The sequence below is a fragment of the Bison bison genome, unplaced genomic scaffold, assembly GCF_000754665.1.
Source record: "Bison bison bison isolate TAMUID 2011002044 unplaced genomic scaffold, Bison_UMD1.0 scf7180017864508, whole genome shotgun sequence".
Classification (NCBI taxonomy): Eukaryota; Metazoa; Chordata; class Mammalia; order Artiodactyla; family Bovidae; genus Bison; species Bison bison.
This window is the reverse complement of record NW_011495064.1, coordinates 13,690,198-13,708,233: the sequence shown is the minus strand read 5'-3', so window position 1 is coordinate 13,708,233 and position 18,036 is coordinate 13,690,198. Positions and strand designations below refer to the sequence as shown.

At 41.8% G+C, this 18,036-nt stretch overlaps 1 protein-coding gene across 9 annotated transcripts in view; it reads left to right on the top strand.

Annotated features, from left to right (window-relative positions):
• DYSF (dysferlin) overlaps window positions 1–18,036 on the top strand; it is a 224,235-nt gene that overhangs the window by 161,521 nt on the left and 44,678 nt on the right. For 5 of the 9 annotated variants that reach the window (XM_010829782.1, XM_010829777.1, XM_010829778.1 and 2 more), the window contains one exon: window positions 1,075–1,137. The exons of the other annotated variants lie outside the window; for them this stretch is intronic. In XM_010829782.1, the coding sequence (XP_010828084.1) occupies window positions 1,075–1,137 (63 nt within the window). The remainder of the gene's footprint in view (window positions 1–1,074; window positions 1,138–18,036) is intronic. 9 annotated transcript variants of the gene reach the window in all.

Here is an 18,036-nt window from a genome sequence, read left to right as displayed (position 1 = left end):
CACCTTCCTACCAAGGAAGGAAGGACACTGGGGCTTGGCCTCTTGTGGAGACTCCCAGAGCCCGCTGCCCCAGGCTGCCCCCCGCCTCCCTCCTGGCAGCTCTGGGCCCCCGCTTGTCTCCTCCCCGCTCCGGTCACTCCCCCTTCACCTGTCTCCCGGACTGTTTACCCTGGCAGCGCTGCTTTATTCACACCTCTGCCCTTCACACCTCCTGTCTCCTCTGCCCACAAGGCATCTCCTGGTCACCTCCACCTAGACTGGAATGTGTCCCCCCAGGACCCCATCACCTCTTCCAGAACTGTTTTAGTGGGCCCCCAAAATGTCACCCTGCCTGTAGCCCTGACCCCCACCAAGGCTCTCCTGGACCCCGCAGCCCAAGGATTCATCCTATAAACTGGACTCACCATACCGCGAGATTGCAGGCAAGGATCTGATGCCAAAGGAGAAGGCAGCAGGTTTTCTGTATTAAGAGGTGGCATGTCTATGAGATTGGTTTGGGGCAAAGTCGTACGATGCCCTGATGTCTGTCCTTGAGGACAGAAGACTCAGAAACCCGCACTGGCTTAGGAATGGTGCCCAAGCAGGGGTTGGTGTGGCTCAGCTGTTAGGAGAAACCACCAGCGATGATGCAGAGCTTGGTGGATGTCTGAGGTCAGGATGATTGAAAGGCTGGGAGGGCAGGTGAGCGTGGAGTCAGTGGCGCCCAGGGCTCTAAGAAAGCAGGCGGGAGACAGGCATGGACTGAGCCCTCGCGTGTGCCTCACCTTGTCCTCGGCGTGCACAGCCTTCATCTCATCCACACTCGCTGCTGCTCTGTGGCAGTTCAAGGCTTGTGCCCGTTCTCCAGACGGGGATGCTGATGCAGAGAGGTCAGGGTCACGTAGAGCACTGGGGCCAGGATTTGGAGCCATACTTGTCCAACTCCAAAGCACACATTCCTCCCACAGCTTTTGTACCTCCCTGGAGAGAGAGCAGAGGGTGCCTACTCAGAGAGTTCTGCTTCCCTGGGACCATCTAGTCTTCCCTGACTTGGCTTTTCTAATCCTGTTGCTAACCAGCGTGTTTAATTTGTAGTTTGCAGATGGTCTCTCGGGCTTGGCCCCCACTAACATGGCATCTTCTCCATCCAGTCTTCATGTATGTATTGTTTACCTATTTGTGGGCACCTTGATTTCCCCGGGGGGACTGGGTGGGGTTAGGGAGTTAGGAAGGGAGCAGAGGAGTGGGGGTGGGAGGGGAAGAAAGGAGTTTTCTGAGCCCTGGCAGAAAACAGTTAAGCTGCCCTGTGCAGTAATGGAGGGGTGGGGAGAAAGCTAAGGGAAGAGTCTCAGAAACAGATGGGGCTTGGTGCATCCTGGGATTTACCTTCATCCTGCTTCCCTGCGTGAGGGCTGAGGTCTTGGTTGCGATTGCATGGGCCAGGGGAAACGGGGAAGTCTCTGGACCCTGACCGCTGGGATGCAGGACATGAGAGGCCTCTGTGGGCAAGAGGCCCGTGGTACTGCAGAACCCTGGCTGTCCCCAGCAGGTGCTGAGTGCTCTGCTGGGCCCGCAGCTCACACCTGCAGTTCCCGTTAGTGCTGCTGCTGTCCTCCAGGGCTGATTTCCTAGGTGTTATCTTTAAGGGTCATGGGTCTTTCCAGGAAGATGGCTGTTGTGTCTAGCTTTCAATATACACTCCCGAAGTCTCATGCTGAGGGCCAAGGGGAGCCCCAGGCCCGTAGGGGGAACCTAAGATATAGGACCTCCTGAAAGTAAAATTTCATTCATGGTGTCAAGAGGAGATATTGCTGTATGGGTGCTTTATGGCTTCTAGGAGGAGGCAGTCAATATTTTAACTGTTTTCTGATTTATCTGTTGTAGAAAATACAGAAAACACAATAAAGTATAAGGCAGGAAAGTTAAAACCACCTGTATTCCTACCAGGTGGAGAGGAACACTTAAGATTTTGATGTGCCTGTATTTATAGATATCTCTTATGCACATTAATACTTACAAAATAAAATCTGAATCTTATCAGACTTTAAAAATCTGAATTTTCTTTTACTTAAAAGTATATCGTAGATGTTTTTCCATATCTTTATATTCTTTACAAAATGCTTGCCTGTCATTCCATTGTGTGGATATCCATAAAGGTTTAATTCTTCTCCCATCCCTGGACATTGAAGTTCTTTTTTAAAAAAAGACTGAAAGATTCTGTATTTGTTTTTGACTGCACTTGGGTCTTTGTGGCTGCGTGTAGGTTTTCTCGTTGAGCAAGTGGGGCTCCTCCTTGCGGCGGTGCACGGCCTCTCACTGCAGTGGAGATGGGCTGTAGGGTGTGCGGGTCTCAGTAGTTGTGGTATCTGCGCTTAGTTGATTCGCAGCTTTTGGGATCATCCTGGACTGGGATTGAACCCGTGTCCCCTGCACTGGCAGGTGGATTCTTAACCACTGGATCACCAGGAAAGTCCTAATTTCTTAATTTTTATAACCGTCTTATTTTATGTCCCTTAGAAGAGTTTTTTTCGTTTACTTTAAATAGGTCTAGTGCATTTCTTGTTAAGTCTATTCTTAGGCATTTTATAGCCTATTTTGCTACCTGAATGGAATATCTTTTTTTTTCTTATTATTTTGTCTAGCTGGTTATTGCTAGAATATGGAAAACAACATTTTTTTTTGTATATTTACTTTGAAACAGACTCTTGATTAAGTGCCTTTGTTACTTCTGACAGTGGTTAATTGATTCAGTTGAATTCTTCAAGCAGCTAAGATTGTTTTCTTCAAGCAATAATAAATATATCACTTTCTTTGTAATAGTTTTACCTTATTCCTTTTTTCAGAATAACATTTAGTAATTGAGATGCTAGTGAGCAAATTTATTTAGTTACTGATTCTAATGAGAAATTCTCTGTCATTTTCCCATTAATTAATTATGATAATGATTGGTAGTTTCAGGTAAATATTTTTGATCTTGTAAAGTGAAAGTCACTTAGTCGTGTCTGACTCTTAGCGACCCCATGGGCTACACAGTCCATGGAATTCTCCAGGCCAGAATACTGGAGTGAGTAGCCTTTCTCTTCTCCAGGGGATCTTCCCAACCCAGGGATTGAACCCAGGTCTCCTGCGTTGCAGGCAGATTCTTTACCAGCTGAGCCACAAGATTAATAGCTTAAAAATTAGACATGGGAGTTTAATATTATCCAGTGCCATTTATCAAGATGATCATTTTGTTTTCCATTGTTCTGTTCATACATATATATATTGATACATATAATTATCCTGCATTCCTGAGGTAAACCCAAATCAGTCAAATGGTCGTGGTATTATAACTGACTACAAATGAAGTCTTCTTATGCAGTCAATCAGGATAGGTAGTTGGTTGGCTAACTGAAAAAGTCGGTTTAATAGGAACTCATTAAAAGTCAAATATAAGTACCATAAACATTTTCTTTTTAATCATATCCATGTATCTTCATTTGACAATCATTTGATATATGCCAAGGCCTCTTTAAATTTGAATCTGCTATTGGAATGTTATGTTGTCCTTCTGGTATAAAACACATCTAAAATGTATTACTTATTATTTTTCCTTTAGGTTTATTAAAGTTTTTCAGATCTTAATGGTAGGTGAAAAAGAACCTAAATGTGGAGTTCTTTTAATGTTTAAGATCCCCTCACACCTTTTTTTGGTCGCTTTACTCATACTTAATTTTCACCATTAAAAAACATCAATTTAGCTAAATTAATCAATAGCTAAATTAAAAACATCAATAACTAAATTAATTTTCATAGATAAAATGCCCTTTCTTTTAAAATTCAAATTATATGTATTTATAATGCTTATTGATCCAATTACAAAATTAATACAACTGGCATGAGCAGATTTGGGAACAAACAATTCTTGGTGAACATTCGGCTCATCCCTGGGAGCTGCAGTGGGTAAATTAGATTAGCTGCAGGCTTTCGTCTGCTCTGGACCTTCAATTGTTAGCAGAGAGGATGGTTGGTTTTTGTTAATCCTAGTTAAGGGGAAGTTTGCAAGGAGAAGTTTTGGTATGTGTTAGTTATTGACTTAGATTTGTTATTATTTATGTAGGATTTTTGCGTATTTGTTCATATGTATTACTTTTAGGTTGTCTTTGTTAGGTTTTGCTATCCGGGTTTTAAATGAGTTTCATAAAATATTTTCTGAGGTGTACTCTCATTTTCTGTGCTCTTGAACAGTCTCTAAGAGATGAGAATGATTGTTTAAAGGTTTGAAAATACATGAGAGGGATTCTTTATGAATCTGAATCATGCAAATTGGAAATTGCATGGTATTTTAATAGCCTTGTTTTGTGTATAAAATGTGTAATAATGTGAATCAATCTAAATTTAAAAAATGATTAAGAGTCATGTAATTTAAAAGGTGGTGGCCAAATGAATTGTATTTATGGTTTAGCTGGTAAACAGGATACCTATCATCTTTTCTTGAAAATGGTGGTTATATGATGTGAGTTTTGAATTATAGGAGATCTTCAGGAATACATATTTTATACAATTGGGTAAGATGTGTCTGCTCTGTACTCATTTTATAAGACTGGGCCCAGCATCTATTTTTGGGAGGAGATTCTTTGATCACTCTCTACGTCTTCAGTCAATTTGGTGCCTTAGATGTCATCAGATATTGTTTGTTACATTGGTATGGATTTACACATATTACTATAATAAAAGAAAATGCTTCTGTATCTGTTCCGTTTTTTTATCTGTTCATTCCTGATTTTGTAATTTATGCTATTTTATTTTATTTTTTGCTTCATTAGGCTTAATAGCATTTCCTCTATTTTATGGTTATTTTTCATCCAAAAGAACTGGCTCTTTAAAATTTTTGATTCTTCTGTGTACTTTTAATTTCTTTTTCTTTTTAACTATTTGCTTTTCTTGTCTGACTGTACTGACTAGGACCATAAGTTTAATACTCTGTATAACTGAAAATAGAGAGTATTCTTATCTGATCTAATTGAAAATGGAATATTTATATTTCGCCACCAACTATGAAATTTATAAGCTGAGTGATTATTAACAAGCTAGGAGTTTTTATTATGAACGATGTTACATTTTATTGAATGTTCTTTATGGATCTGTTGAAGTGATCGTATGTTTTTTCTTTTTTAATCTGTTATTGTGGTGAATTACATTAATAGTTTTTTTTTTTTTTTTACTGCTAAAACAACTTTGCAGTTCTGAAACTATCTATCCTGGTCATGTTATATTATCTTTTTTCTGCATTGCTGGGTTCAGTTTAACTTAGGAATTTTTTTGCATCAATTTTTAATGAATGATAATGGCTTGGGACTTCTTTTTCTGATACTGTTTTTTTCAGGTTTTGGTGTCTAGATAATACTAATCTTATAAAATGATTTGAGGCATATTTGCTCTTTTTCTAGTCTCTGAATAAATGACAAAAGCCTGACATTATCTGTTGCATGAAGGTTTTGGTAGATTCATTGGTAAAACTGTCTAGACTTAGTGTTCTTCTTGGGGATATTTTAAACTGCTGATACAATTTTTAAAAATGTTTATAGGACCTTTGAGATTTTCTGTTTCTATGTGAGTCACTTTTGGTGATTTATATTTTATAGGAATTTATCCGTTTCTTCCTAAAATTATTGACATAGGATTTTTCATAACAACCTCTTACTTAAAAAAAAATTTCTTCACCTTCTATTTAGGTTCCCTTTCATTCCTAAGGTTATATTTTATTATTCTTGCCAGAATTTGTCAGATTTAAAAAAATCTTTTCAAAGAACCAATTTTTAGCTTTCTGATTTAGCTCTATGGTTTCCTGGTTTTCTAGCTTCCAGTTGTTTCCTTTATTATTTTCTTTGCTTCCTTGGTGGCTCAGATGGTAAAGAATATGCCTGCAATGCAGGAGACCTGGGTTCGATCCCTGGGTTGGGAAGATCCCCTGGAGAAGGGGATGGCAACCCACTCCAGTATTCTTGCCTGGAGAATTCCATGGACAGAAGAGCCTCATGGGCTACAGCCCATGGGGTCACAAGAGATGGATACGACTGACTAACCCTTTCCTTTGATGTTTAGAGGGCTTGTTATATTTTTAACCTCTTTAGTGCGATGTCTAGTTCATCAATTTTCAAACTTTCCTCTTTTCTAATGTAAGCATTTAAGGCTATAAAATTTCCTCTAAGTATTGCTTTATGCATCCCACACGTTTTGATACGTGATATTTTTGTTGTTTTCTAGTTCTGAGTACTTTCTTATTACTGTCATATTTCTTTTTGACACTTGAATTGTTTAAAAGTATGTTTTAGAAATTCCTAACTTATGTTTGTTCTTTTTTGTGATTTCGGTCTACTTTTTGTTTATATATTTGATGCTGTGTTATTAGGCACAATTGTAGCATTCTTTTATCTTCCTAGAGATTCAATCTTTTAATGATATGTAGCAAACCTCCAGTACTCTTGCCTGAAGAATCCATGGACGGAGGAGCCTGGTGGGCTGCAGTCCATGGGGTTGCTAAGAGTCCGACACTACTGAGCGACTTCACTTTGACTTTTCGCTTTCAAGACAAACCACGACTCCTTGCTTTTTAAAATCTCTACTAATGAGTTTTGCCTTAAACGCTGCTTTGTCTCATGTTAATACAACTAAACCATATTCTCTTGGTTAGTATTTTCCTAATATATCTTTTCTGTCTTTTTACTTTCAATTTTTCTGTGACTTTACATTTAGGTATCTCTCTGATGAACAGCAAATAGATGGATTCTTTTTTTATGCATTCTGACATAAACTCAGAGAGTTGGCCAGTCTAATATATTGTGTTTTACTGATATATTTGGATTTATTTCTGCCATCTTGTTCTGTGTCTCTATTAGTCCTACTTTTTTCTTTTTTCTCATTTTTTGTATTGAAAAATCCCCCCATCTTTTCATTCCTTCTTCCCTTTTCAGTTTCAAAGCTATACTTTGGTTTTATTCCTTTAGTGATTAATATAGAAACTTTAACATGTATCATAAACTTAGCAAAATCTAAATTTAATTGGTATTTATAGCTACTTCCAAAATATTACAAGGAACTTCAGTTCAGTTCAGTTCAGTCACTCAGTCGTGTCCGACTCTTTGCGACCCCATGAATTGCAGCACACCAGGCCTCCCTGTCCATCACCAACTCCTGGAGTTCACTCAGACTCACGTCCATTGAGTCAGTGATGCCATCCAGCCATCTCATCCTCTGTCATCATCCCCTTTTCCTCTTAGGATGCTTTAATTCTAGTCACTTACCAATTATGAACTTTTGTTCAATATTTTAGTTCTACCGCTATAAATGACATTTTTAAAAGCAGTGTTATTTTTTTAAGTAATCTTTTTCTTCTTTTAGCTAGACCCACATTGGCTGTTTTGTTTGGTAGACCAGTCTTCCTCATCCTGGGACCGTCTTTCTTCCTGAAGAGCCTACAGAAATTCCTATAATTAGGATCAATTCATTATAAACACCCTCACTTCTAAATTATTTTTTGGAAGTATTTTTGTTTCACCGTTATTTTGGAACTGCTAGTTTCACTGACACTTAAATCCTGCCGTCACTTTGGAGACCCTATCTCACTGTCTTCTGGCTGCCTTCATGTTGTTGTCTTCCTAAATCCGAGGACTGTCATTTTGCTTTTAATTAGTTATCTCTTCAAATAGTGCGTATTTGTCATTCTCTCATTTCCTCCTGGAACTGATTCGATCTGTGATGGACCTGCTCTATTCTCCATGGCAGTTCAACTTTATTTCACATTTCTTTGTGTTGCACTCTGGCTAATTTCTGAAGATATGTCTTCTAGTTCACTAACTCTTTTTAAAAACTTAATCAGGATATAGCCGATTAACAATGTTGTGAGTTTCAGGTGAATAGTGAAGGCACTCAGCCACACATATACATGTGTCCATTTTCCCCCACGGAGAAGGCAATGGCACCCCACTCCAGTACTCTTGCCTGGAAAATCCCATGGACAGAGGAGCCTGGTAGGCTGCAGTCCATGGGGTCGCTGGGAGTCGGACACGACTGAGCGACTTCACTTTCACTTTTCACTTTCATGCATTGGAGAAGGAAATGGCAACCCACTCCAGTGTTCTTGCCTGGAGAATCCCAGGGACAGGGAAGCCTGGTGGGCTGCCGTCTATGGGGTCACACAGAGTCGGACACGACTGAAGCAACTTAGCAGCAGCAGCAGCATTCTCCCCCAAACTCCCCTCTCATCCAGGTTGCCACATAACATTGAGCAAAGTTCCACATGTTATACGGTAGGTCCTCATTCACTAAGTCTTAAGTTGCTTCTAAAGGCTAACCCCATCTATTGAGTTTCTAGTCCCAGTATTAATATTTTTATTCTGAAAGTTCTCTTTTTTCCCCCAAATCTGCTTGTTGATTTTTGAAAGTCTCTTATTCCCTTGCCATATTTTTAATGCCTTTTAGTTTTTAAACAGTTTTTTTTTCTTAAAATTCTATTTGTGATAATTCTGCTTTCTATTGTCACAACAGGTCTGTCTGCAGTTGTTTCTAACTGACTTTCACTCATGGTGCCTTGTTCATTATGTTTCAGTATTTCTGACTGTGAACTCATGTTCCTTGGAACTTTATCTGAGAGTTCTTTGAGGGCTGGATGAAAGTCACATTCTTTCAGGGAGTACATGTGTTACTTTTACCAAATGCCTGGAAATATTACAAATCCAGATTCACTTAAAACTAAATGTTTGGCTTGGGCTTCTTGGACCCCACAGTCAATTTGCATTTTGGCTCCTTATTTCTTTGGCTTTTTGCTTTTTCATTTGCACCCAAGTATCTTCTTTATATTCCCATCAGTTCAGCCACTTAAAAAGGATTTTAAACATATATTATTTGTTAATTTAGGTGTTCCCACTTGGAGAGTTTCTCTGGTCCTCCAGTTTGCTATTTTGCTGGGTCTCTGTTAGAGTTTTCAGTTTGACAGTCATGATGTCTTCATGCACATTCTATTTCTTTCAGGACCAGTACTCTAACTTCTTGTTTATGAGACCCTCTGGAGACTTCCTGAGACCATAAATTGATCATTTGTTTTCTTCCATTTTTACTCAACTCTTTAACACTTGCCTTCGTCCTCATGTTATCCCCCTTATTTTGAACCTTCATCTTTTCTTCCTCTTGTTACACAGGGAAGTCCTTGCTTGTCAAGTACCAGGAGCTCAGATGGCACTTCCATTACTGCGGAGGCCCCTTCTAATCTCAAACTCAGATGAAAGGAAGAGAGAAACAGTCTAAAGTTGCGTAATTTTACTTTGTCAGCCAGGAATCCAGCAAGGTGAGAGAAGTAAGAGGGAGAACAGGATCAGAGGCTGTCCTCCTGGGCTCAGCAGTTTGTCTTCTGTGGTGGTGGTGGCAGTCAGATGCTGGCTGGCTAGGTCAGAGTGCAGTTCTTGTGCATGGACTCCGATATAGGAGTTTCTTAAATAAAGGAGAGCTGACTCTTTCCCAGAAGGGAAAGACCAGGCAGGTGTGTTGCTTTCGGGACGTTGTTATAGTCTTGGCTGTGTGGACCCTTGACGCTGTGAGTTTAGACACTTGATGGGTCCATTTTCTTGGGGCTAGATGCATATTATTCAAGTTTCTAAACCAAGGTTGCCAGTTTATGATTTGACAGTGAAAAATACTTCTGTCTGGAGGATGTGATCTTGGGATCTGGCCTGTGGTCTCTCTAAAAGGCTCAGCAACTGGGAAGTCAAATTGTGAATGGAGATGAGTAAAGAATCAGAATGAGGAGAGAGAGTACTGGGATCTGAAATTGAGTGGGCAGCAGTCCAAAATGGATTGAAACATCCATCTCCAATGGTAGGGACAGCTTTAGTCCCTAAGCTGGGGACCATCCCCCTGGTGATGCTGGTGTAAACAGATAGGAACAGTCAACTCTTACTCTTCTATTTCCAGGACTGATCAGGTTGTTTTTCCCCTGACATAGTCTTTCCCTAGATGTATTAGTACAGTCTACCCACTATGGTTCAGGCTCAGTGTAGAAGCCTCTCCTTGCTCTGAACCCACCCCCCCCCCCACCCCCTCACATTGATTTCATGGTCTGATTCTCTGAGGGCAGCCCTATTTCCCTTAATTCCAAGGTTTGGGGGAATGCTTCATTGCAGCTCATGGATACTGACAAGAATTTATCCAAAGACTTTGAAGCAAAGGTTTTCTGAGCAAAGGAATCAATTACAGGGTGTGGCTCCCAAGTGAGGAAGCATTTCCAGAAGGCAGCCAAGACACTTTGTCTCAGTGCAACGTGCTTGCATCTCTGACCTTGAGAGTTTCAGGGGGAGTATTTTAACTTTAATATCAAGAAGTCTTTTTACCTGTACTTTTGCATATATCAAACGTGCTAATTAGGAAAGTACTTATCTTCTCCTTAAAGTAGGTTTCTTAAGGACATGTATTTGGCACTATTGGTTCAGCAAGAATTATTGTATGTACTTGAAAGTAACAAAACTGTACTTCTTTAAAAATATCTCTGGTTCAGATGTGTTGCCAGTGCAGCCCGGCCTCCCCCCACTCCCATTAGTTCTGATTAGGGAGGTTTGATGCCTGTCACTGAGTGTAATCTGGACCTTCCTTTGTGAGTCATTCCTTCTCTCATTTTCTCAGAGCAAATACAAATCGCCCATCAAATGACAAGTGAAGGCACAGGGGAGGCAAGGGGAGGGAAATCAGAGCCGAAATCTGTTAGCTATTTGGAGTAATTGGTTATTTGCTGTGTTTGCTGGTTGGGAAGCAGAGCACATACTTTACGGTCTCTCCTGTTACGGGGGCTGGAGTCACCCGCCGATATTGGATCCTCGTTGCCGGAGCCCTTGGCTCCGGGCGCCTTTCCCCTGCTTGGCATTCCTGTGGTCTCCTCGGGGGTGCACCCTCCTCCCTCGATGCGCACTGCAGGGGGGACAGCCCAGGGTGAGACTTGTCTGGCAAACTCCAGGGCCTCCTCAGGGAGGAAGAGACCCTAGCCCCCTCCCAGAAGCCCTCCCTGCCTCCCCCCGCCCCATACTTCCTTCTTCCCAAGAGGTCTTTTTCCTGGTCCACGAGGGACCTGTTTTCCTACTCAAAGGAAAAAGATTCATCTCTTCCCAGAGGGAAATTCTTGGCTTTCCTTGAAATCTACAGGACAGGAAGTTCTCTCTGAGGTCTAATTTAATGCCTTCCTACCCCTGATGGTCCTGTCATCATCCCTGCCCCCTCCTACTCCCCAGCCTGGGTCCAAACAGTGCTTGGAAGTTGGTTCAGTGCTCACCGCTGAGTACAAGTGCCCCAAAGGAGCTTATCAACCTGCCCAGTGACGTGAGCACCTCTCTTACGTTCACGGAGGCATGGGAAACCAGCTTGAATTAGCAGCAAGTTCAAAATATAGAATATTTGGAAAGTGATATGACTTTGTGTATGAAAACTCACACAGTAACTAGAAAGCAGGTTGACTTTGGCACATAGTAGGCTCCCCCAAAATACTTTTAAAATTGAATTTAAGATAGCTAAGATTAGTGTCTGTAGTTTGATGAATGCTTCTGCAGCCCTGGGAAGGCCTTCAAAAATAGTTTTTCTCTTAAGTAGCTGGTTGGAACTTTTGTTAAGCAAAACTGTCTACATAAGCAGAATGAAGGTAAGACAAGCTTTTGCCCAGGCCTTGTTGGAATCATCACAGATTCTGAGTTAGCCGTGTCTCATTGTTTTCTTCACAGGTTTGAAGACTCTGATTGTCTTTCATTCACCCTACTGGATAGATTCCATTTGTTTGGGCTTTCTACATGGGTTATGGGGTGATGTTGTCCTTGGAGAACTAAGTCATGGGCCCACATACATACCTTAGGCTTCTGAATTTGGAAAGACATTTCCCACAAGTCTCCCACCTCACTTGGGCCCTCCATCTGGAACAGGCCAATAGTCAAATTGTCAGGTCCTGACCCTTTTCTGTTCACCATCTGCTTGACTGCCAGATTTCGGGCACACTTATTCACTGGCCTTTTGGAAGCAATTCAGCATTTTGGTTAAAGGTCTTCCTTTCCCTCCCACTTCTGCTGGTCCAGCTTGAAGTCAGAGTAAGCAGAGTAATGATCCCTCGACAGACATGGAGGCAGAACTGCAGGGAGTGTCAACAAGAGGCTGAAGGCCCAGTGCTCCACTTGTGGAAATAATTAAGTGATTCTTGTCATGAGAGTGTAGAGTTCAGCAGAATCAACATGGTGGCTGGCTGTGGGCGTATGTCTTTGTGGTTTTGAGGGGCATGAAAAGCTTAGTGTGCGTGGGGTGGGGTAGGTTCTGAGTTGGGTGTTGCACGTCTAGGGGTTTGTCTGGTTTACATGTAGGTGTGAGCCCTTGTCCATTACATCTGTGTTTGTATTAATGTGTATGTGAGCAGATGGACTCAGTTTAGGTTTGAAATCTTAGGACGTTAATTAAAGAACTAGACAATCATCATCTCATCATTCCAGTTCTGCAGATGTTGAGCTATGGGGAAACAGCACCGGGGGTCTAACTGGTGATGTTGACAATATCAACAAGAGCATTGATCATGGTCAACTTTAGAGGTCAACTTCGCAGACATCATCTCGAAGCCTACACTAGTCCCAGTGTTGGGTTCTTACGTTACCACCTTGATGATAATGGTTTGTGCTAATGCAGAAATTCTTTTCAACAACATCTAGGATGGCTACCTTCTGGTTGACATAGGCAATGAAGGCCTGTTTTAAAAAATGGACTTCTTTTTTAGAGGTGGGTGTATAGTTCCCTATAGTAACCCCAAAGTTTGACATTGTAACCTGGGTGATGAAGGAATTTGACCACAGGCTCTTGTATTTGATTTAACTGGTCATCCAGGGGAGAGAACACAAGTGATATCCTCTGTCCTCCTCAACTCTCCTAACATCACAGAGAGTCAGGCTTAGAATGATTGTTGTCAACTTTGCCATCCATATTCATGAAATGCATTAGGCTTATTGAATGAAATGGGAGATTAAACGTTCTGACTGTGCCGTGCTGATTTGGGTCTTCAGAGGGATTAGGGTGCCCATTAGACTGGATCAAGCTTGGAGAAGCAAGTCTTTGTTACATGGCTCTGGTTGCTCAGGAACTGAATGTTGGCTATTAGCTGAAACTGGAGAGGCCGCCAGTCTGTGCCTTGATCAGACTTACTTGTTCAGCGGGCTGAAGGGTGAAGGACCCTGAACCTTGGGCACAGGGAGATAAAGCTCTGATGGCCAGACTTCTTGATGAAGCCTGAGATGACACTTCAACAATCAAGCCTTTTGCATTTGTTTTTCCTCCTTTCCATGTTCCAAGACTAGATGCTTAGCTCTTGCAAAATGAGGTCAAGAGCATGCTTGGAATTAGAAAACGTATGACCATTTCCCTTTTGGAGCTTGGAATTATGGAGCCTTCCACAGAGGGTTGCTTGGCTTTGGTGCATCTGGGATAATAAGACATGGGAGGACTCTCCTGTTTCTGTGGGGCTCATTCTTTTTGTGGGGGCTAACTTCTTCTTGGGCTTCTTGAGGAAGGGAAAGAAGACATGGTCATGAAGTAACTCCATCAGAAGCCAGGTTAGTGAAATAGCAGGGATGATATTTTCAAGTCACATCTGTGAGAGTGTTGAAAATATGACTATTTTTCTGTAATTCAACTTAATCTGTCTTTTGAGCTCACATTTTTCCTGGCAGAAAAGTCATAGTAATTCTTCAACCATTTAGGTTTAAGCTTTAGTTAGTTTTGGATTTTTCTCCCTTGTCCTTACCCCTGGGAAACAGCTAAATTCTGGGTTGAGCTTCCATAATGTCATGACCTCCACATGAAGGGGCCCCTGGTCACTAGTGTGTGTGCACCCTGGATCTACTGGGCACACAGACCATACAGACACTGTCTCATTATCTCGACCAGAAGGCCCTTTCAGGTATCCTGGCTTCCTCTCTTTGCTGCCTTTCAAGCCTTTCTGGGGAGCATGGTATCATATGACAGCTTCTTTGTGACTCTGGGGTCTACAGGATGTGATGAGGATTCATTCAGGCTCTCTCTCCCATGACACCCATGCAGCCATCTGTCAAAGGCCACAAGCCCCAATTTCTCTGGCAGTTTTTGAATGGTTGCTACTTATCAGATCCCCAAAGTTTAGGAGAGGTCTCTTCCATGTATACTTTGAGCTAACCTATGGGGGAAGGTATGGGTATGCCTTATCAGAAGTCACCACAAATTTTAAAGAAGATGTGGTACACATATACAACGGAGTATTATTTAGCCACTAAAAAGAATGAAATAGTACCATTTGTAGCAACATGGATGGGCCTAGAGGGTGTCATACTGAGTGAAATAAGTCAGACAGAGAAGGAGAAATATCACATGACATCCCTTGTATGTGGAATCTAAAGCTGTCAGAACTTACACAGGACTGGGAAACAGAGTCTTGGAGGGCACAGACAGAAACTTGTGCACCAGGACTCAGGAGAAAGGAGCAGTGACTTTACAAGAGACTGACCCAGACTTGCCTGTGAGTGTCTGGGAGTCTCTAGCAGAGGTGTGGGTCGGTGGTGGCCTGCTGCAGGGTTGGGGGCACTGAGTGTAGCAGTGCCTGCATGGGACCTTCTGAAGGAGGTCACCATTATCTTTATTACCTCCACCATAGTTTGGCTGCAGCTAAATAGCAGGGAGGAAACACAGATCCACCCATCAACAGAAAATTGGATTAAAGATTTAGTGAGCATGGCCCCGCCCATCAGAACAAGACCCAGTTTCCCCCTCAGTCAGTCTCTCCCATCAGAAAGCTTCCATAACCCTCTTATCCTTCTCTATCAGGGGTCAGACAGACTGAAAACCACAATCACAGAAAACTAACCAATCTAATCACATGGACCACAGCCTTGTCTAACTCAATGAAACTATGAGCCATGCCATGTAGGGCCACCCAAGACAGACGGGTCATGGTGGAAAGTTCTGACAAAATGTGGTCCAGTAGAGAAGGGAATGGCAAACCACTTCAGTATTCTTTCCTTGAGAACCCCATGAATAGTATGAAAAGGGAAAAAAAGGACACTGAAAGATGAACTCCCCAGGTCGGTAGGTGCCCAGTATGCTACTGGAGATCAGTGGAGAAATAACTCCAGAAAGAATGAAGGGATGGAGCCAAAGCAAAAACAACACCTAGTTGTGGAAGTGACTGGTGATGGAAGCAAGGTCTGATGCTGTAAAGAGTGATATTGCATAGGAACCTGGAATATTAGGTCCATGAATCAAGGCAAATTGGAAGTGGTCAAACAGTGGATGACAAGAGTGAACGTTGACATTCTAGGAATCAGTGAACTAAAATGGACTGGAATGGGTGAATTTAACTCAGATGACCATTGTATCTACCACTGTGGGCAAGAATCCCTTAGAAGAAATGGAGTAGCCATCATAGTCAACAAAAGAGTCCGAAATGCAGTACTTGGATGCAATCTAAAAAACGACAGAATGATCTCTGTTCGTTTCCAAGGCAAACCATTCAATATAATGGTAATTCAAGGCTATGCCCCAACCAGTAATGCTGAAGAAGCTGAAGTTGAATGGTTCTATGAAGACATACAAGGCCTTCTAAATACCCAAAAAAGATATCCTTCTCATTATAGGGGACTGGAATGCAAAAGTAGGAAGTCAAGAAACACTTGGAGTAACAGGCAAATTTGGCCTTGGAGTAAAAAATGAACAGGGCAAAAGCTAATAGAGTTTTGCCAAGAGAATGCACTGGTCATAGCAAACACCCTCTTCCAACAACACAAGAGAAGACTCTACACATGGACATCACCAGATGGTCAACACCAAAATCAGATTGATTATATTCTTTGCAGTCAAAGATGGAGAAGCTCTATACAGTCAGCAAAAACAAGACCAGGAGCTGACTGTGGCTCAGATCATGAACTCCTTATTGCCAAATTCAGACTTAAATTGAAGAAAGTAGGGAAAACCACTAGACCAATCAGGTATGACCTAAATCAAATCCCTTATGATTATACAGTGGAAGTGAGAAATAGATTTAAGGAACTAGATCTGATAGATAGAGTGCCTGATGAACTATGGACAGAGGTTTGTGACATTGTACAGGAGACAGGGATCAAGACCATCCTCAAGAAAAAGAAATGCAAAAAAGCAAAATGGATGTCTGAAGAGGCCTTACAAATAGCTTTGAAAAGGAGAGAAGCAAAAAACAAAGGAGAAAAAGAAAGATATACCCATTTGAATGCAGAGTTCCAAAGAATAGCAAGGAGAGATAAGAAAGCCTTCCTCAGTGATCAGTGCAAAGAAACAGAGGAAAAGAATAGGCTGGGAAAGACTAGAGATCTCTTCAAGAAAATTAGCGATACCAAGGGAACTTTTCATATAAACATGGGCTCGATAAAGGACAGAAATGGTATGGACCTAACAGAAGCAGAAGATATTAAGAAGAGGTGGCAGGAATACACAGAAGAACTGTACAAAAAAGATCTTCACAACCCAGATAATCATGATGGTGTGATCACTCACCTAGAGCCAGACATCCTGGAGTGAAAAGTCAAGTGGGTCTTAGGAAGCATCACTAGGAACAAAGCTAGTGGAGGTGATGGAATTCCAGTTGAGCTATTTCAAATCCTGAAAGATGATGCTGTGAAAGTGCTGCACTCAATACACCAGCAAATTTGGACAACTCAGCAGTGGCCACAGGACTGGAAAAGGTCAGTTTTCATTCCATCCCAAAGAAAGGCAATGCCAAAGAATGCTCAAACTACCGCACAATTGCACTCATCTCATATGCTAGCAAAGTAATGCTCAAAATTCTCCAAGCCAGGCTTCAACAATACGTGAACCATGAATTTGCAGATGTTCAAGCAGGTTTTAGAAAAGGCAGAGGAACCAGAGATCAAATTGCCAACATCCACTGGATCATCAAAAAAGCAAGAGAATTCCAGAAAAACATCTATTTCTGCTTTATTGACTATGCCAAAGCTTTGACTGTGTGGATCACAATAAACTATATAAAATTCTGAAAGAGATGGGAATATCAGACCATCTGACCTGCCTCTTGAGAAATCTGTATGCAGGTCAAAAGCAACAGTTAGAACTGGATATGGAACAACAGACTGGATCCAAATCGGGAAAGGAGTATGTCAAGGCTGTATATTGTCACCTTGCTTATTTAACTTATATGCAGAGTACATCATGAGAAACACTGGGCTAGATGAAGCACATGGGAAGGCAATGGCACCCCACTCTAGTACTCTTGCCTCGAAAATCCCATGGATGGAGGAGCCTGGAAGGCTGCAGTCCATGGGGTTGCTGAGAGTCGGACACGACTGAGAGACTTCACTTTCACTTTTCACTTTCATTCATTGGAGAAGGAAATGGCAACCCACTCCAGTGTTCTTGCCTGGAGAATCCTGGGAACGGTGGAACCTGGTGGGCTGCCATCTATGGCGTCGCACAGAGTCAGACACGACTGAAGTGACTTAGCAGCAGATGAAGCACAAGCTGGAATCAAGATTGCCGGGAGAAATATCAATAACTTCAGATATGCAGATGACACCACCCTTATGGCAGAAAGTGAAGAAGAACTAAAGAGCTTCTTGATGAAAGTGAAAGAGGAGAGTGAAAAAGTTGGCTTAAAGCTCAACATTCATAAAACTAAGATCATGTTATCTGGTCCCATTACTTCAATGCAAATAGATGGGGAAACAGTGTCAGACTTTATTTTTGGGGGCTTCAAAATCACTGCATATGGTTACTGCAGCCATGAAATTAAAAGATGCTTACTCCTTGGAAGGAAAGTTATGACCAACCTAGACAGCACATTAAAAAGCAGAGACATTACTTTGCCTACAAAGGTCTGTCTAGTCAAGGCTATGGTTTTTCCAGTAATCATGTATGGATGTGAGAGTTGGACTATAAAGAAATGTGAGTGCCGAAAAATTTATGCTTTTGAACTGTGGTGCTGGAGAAGACTCTTGAGAGTCCCTTGGCCTGCAAGGAGATCCAACCCATGCATCCTAAAGGAAATCAGTCCTGAATATTCAT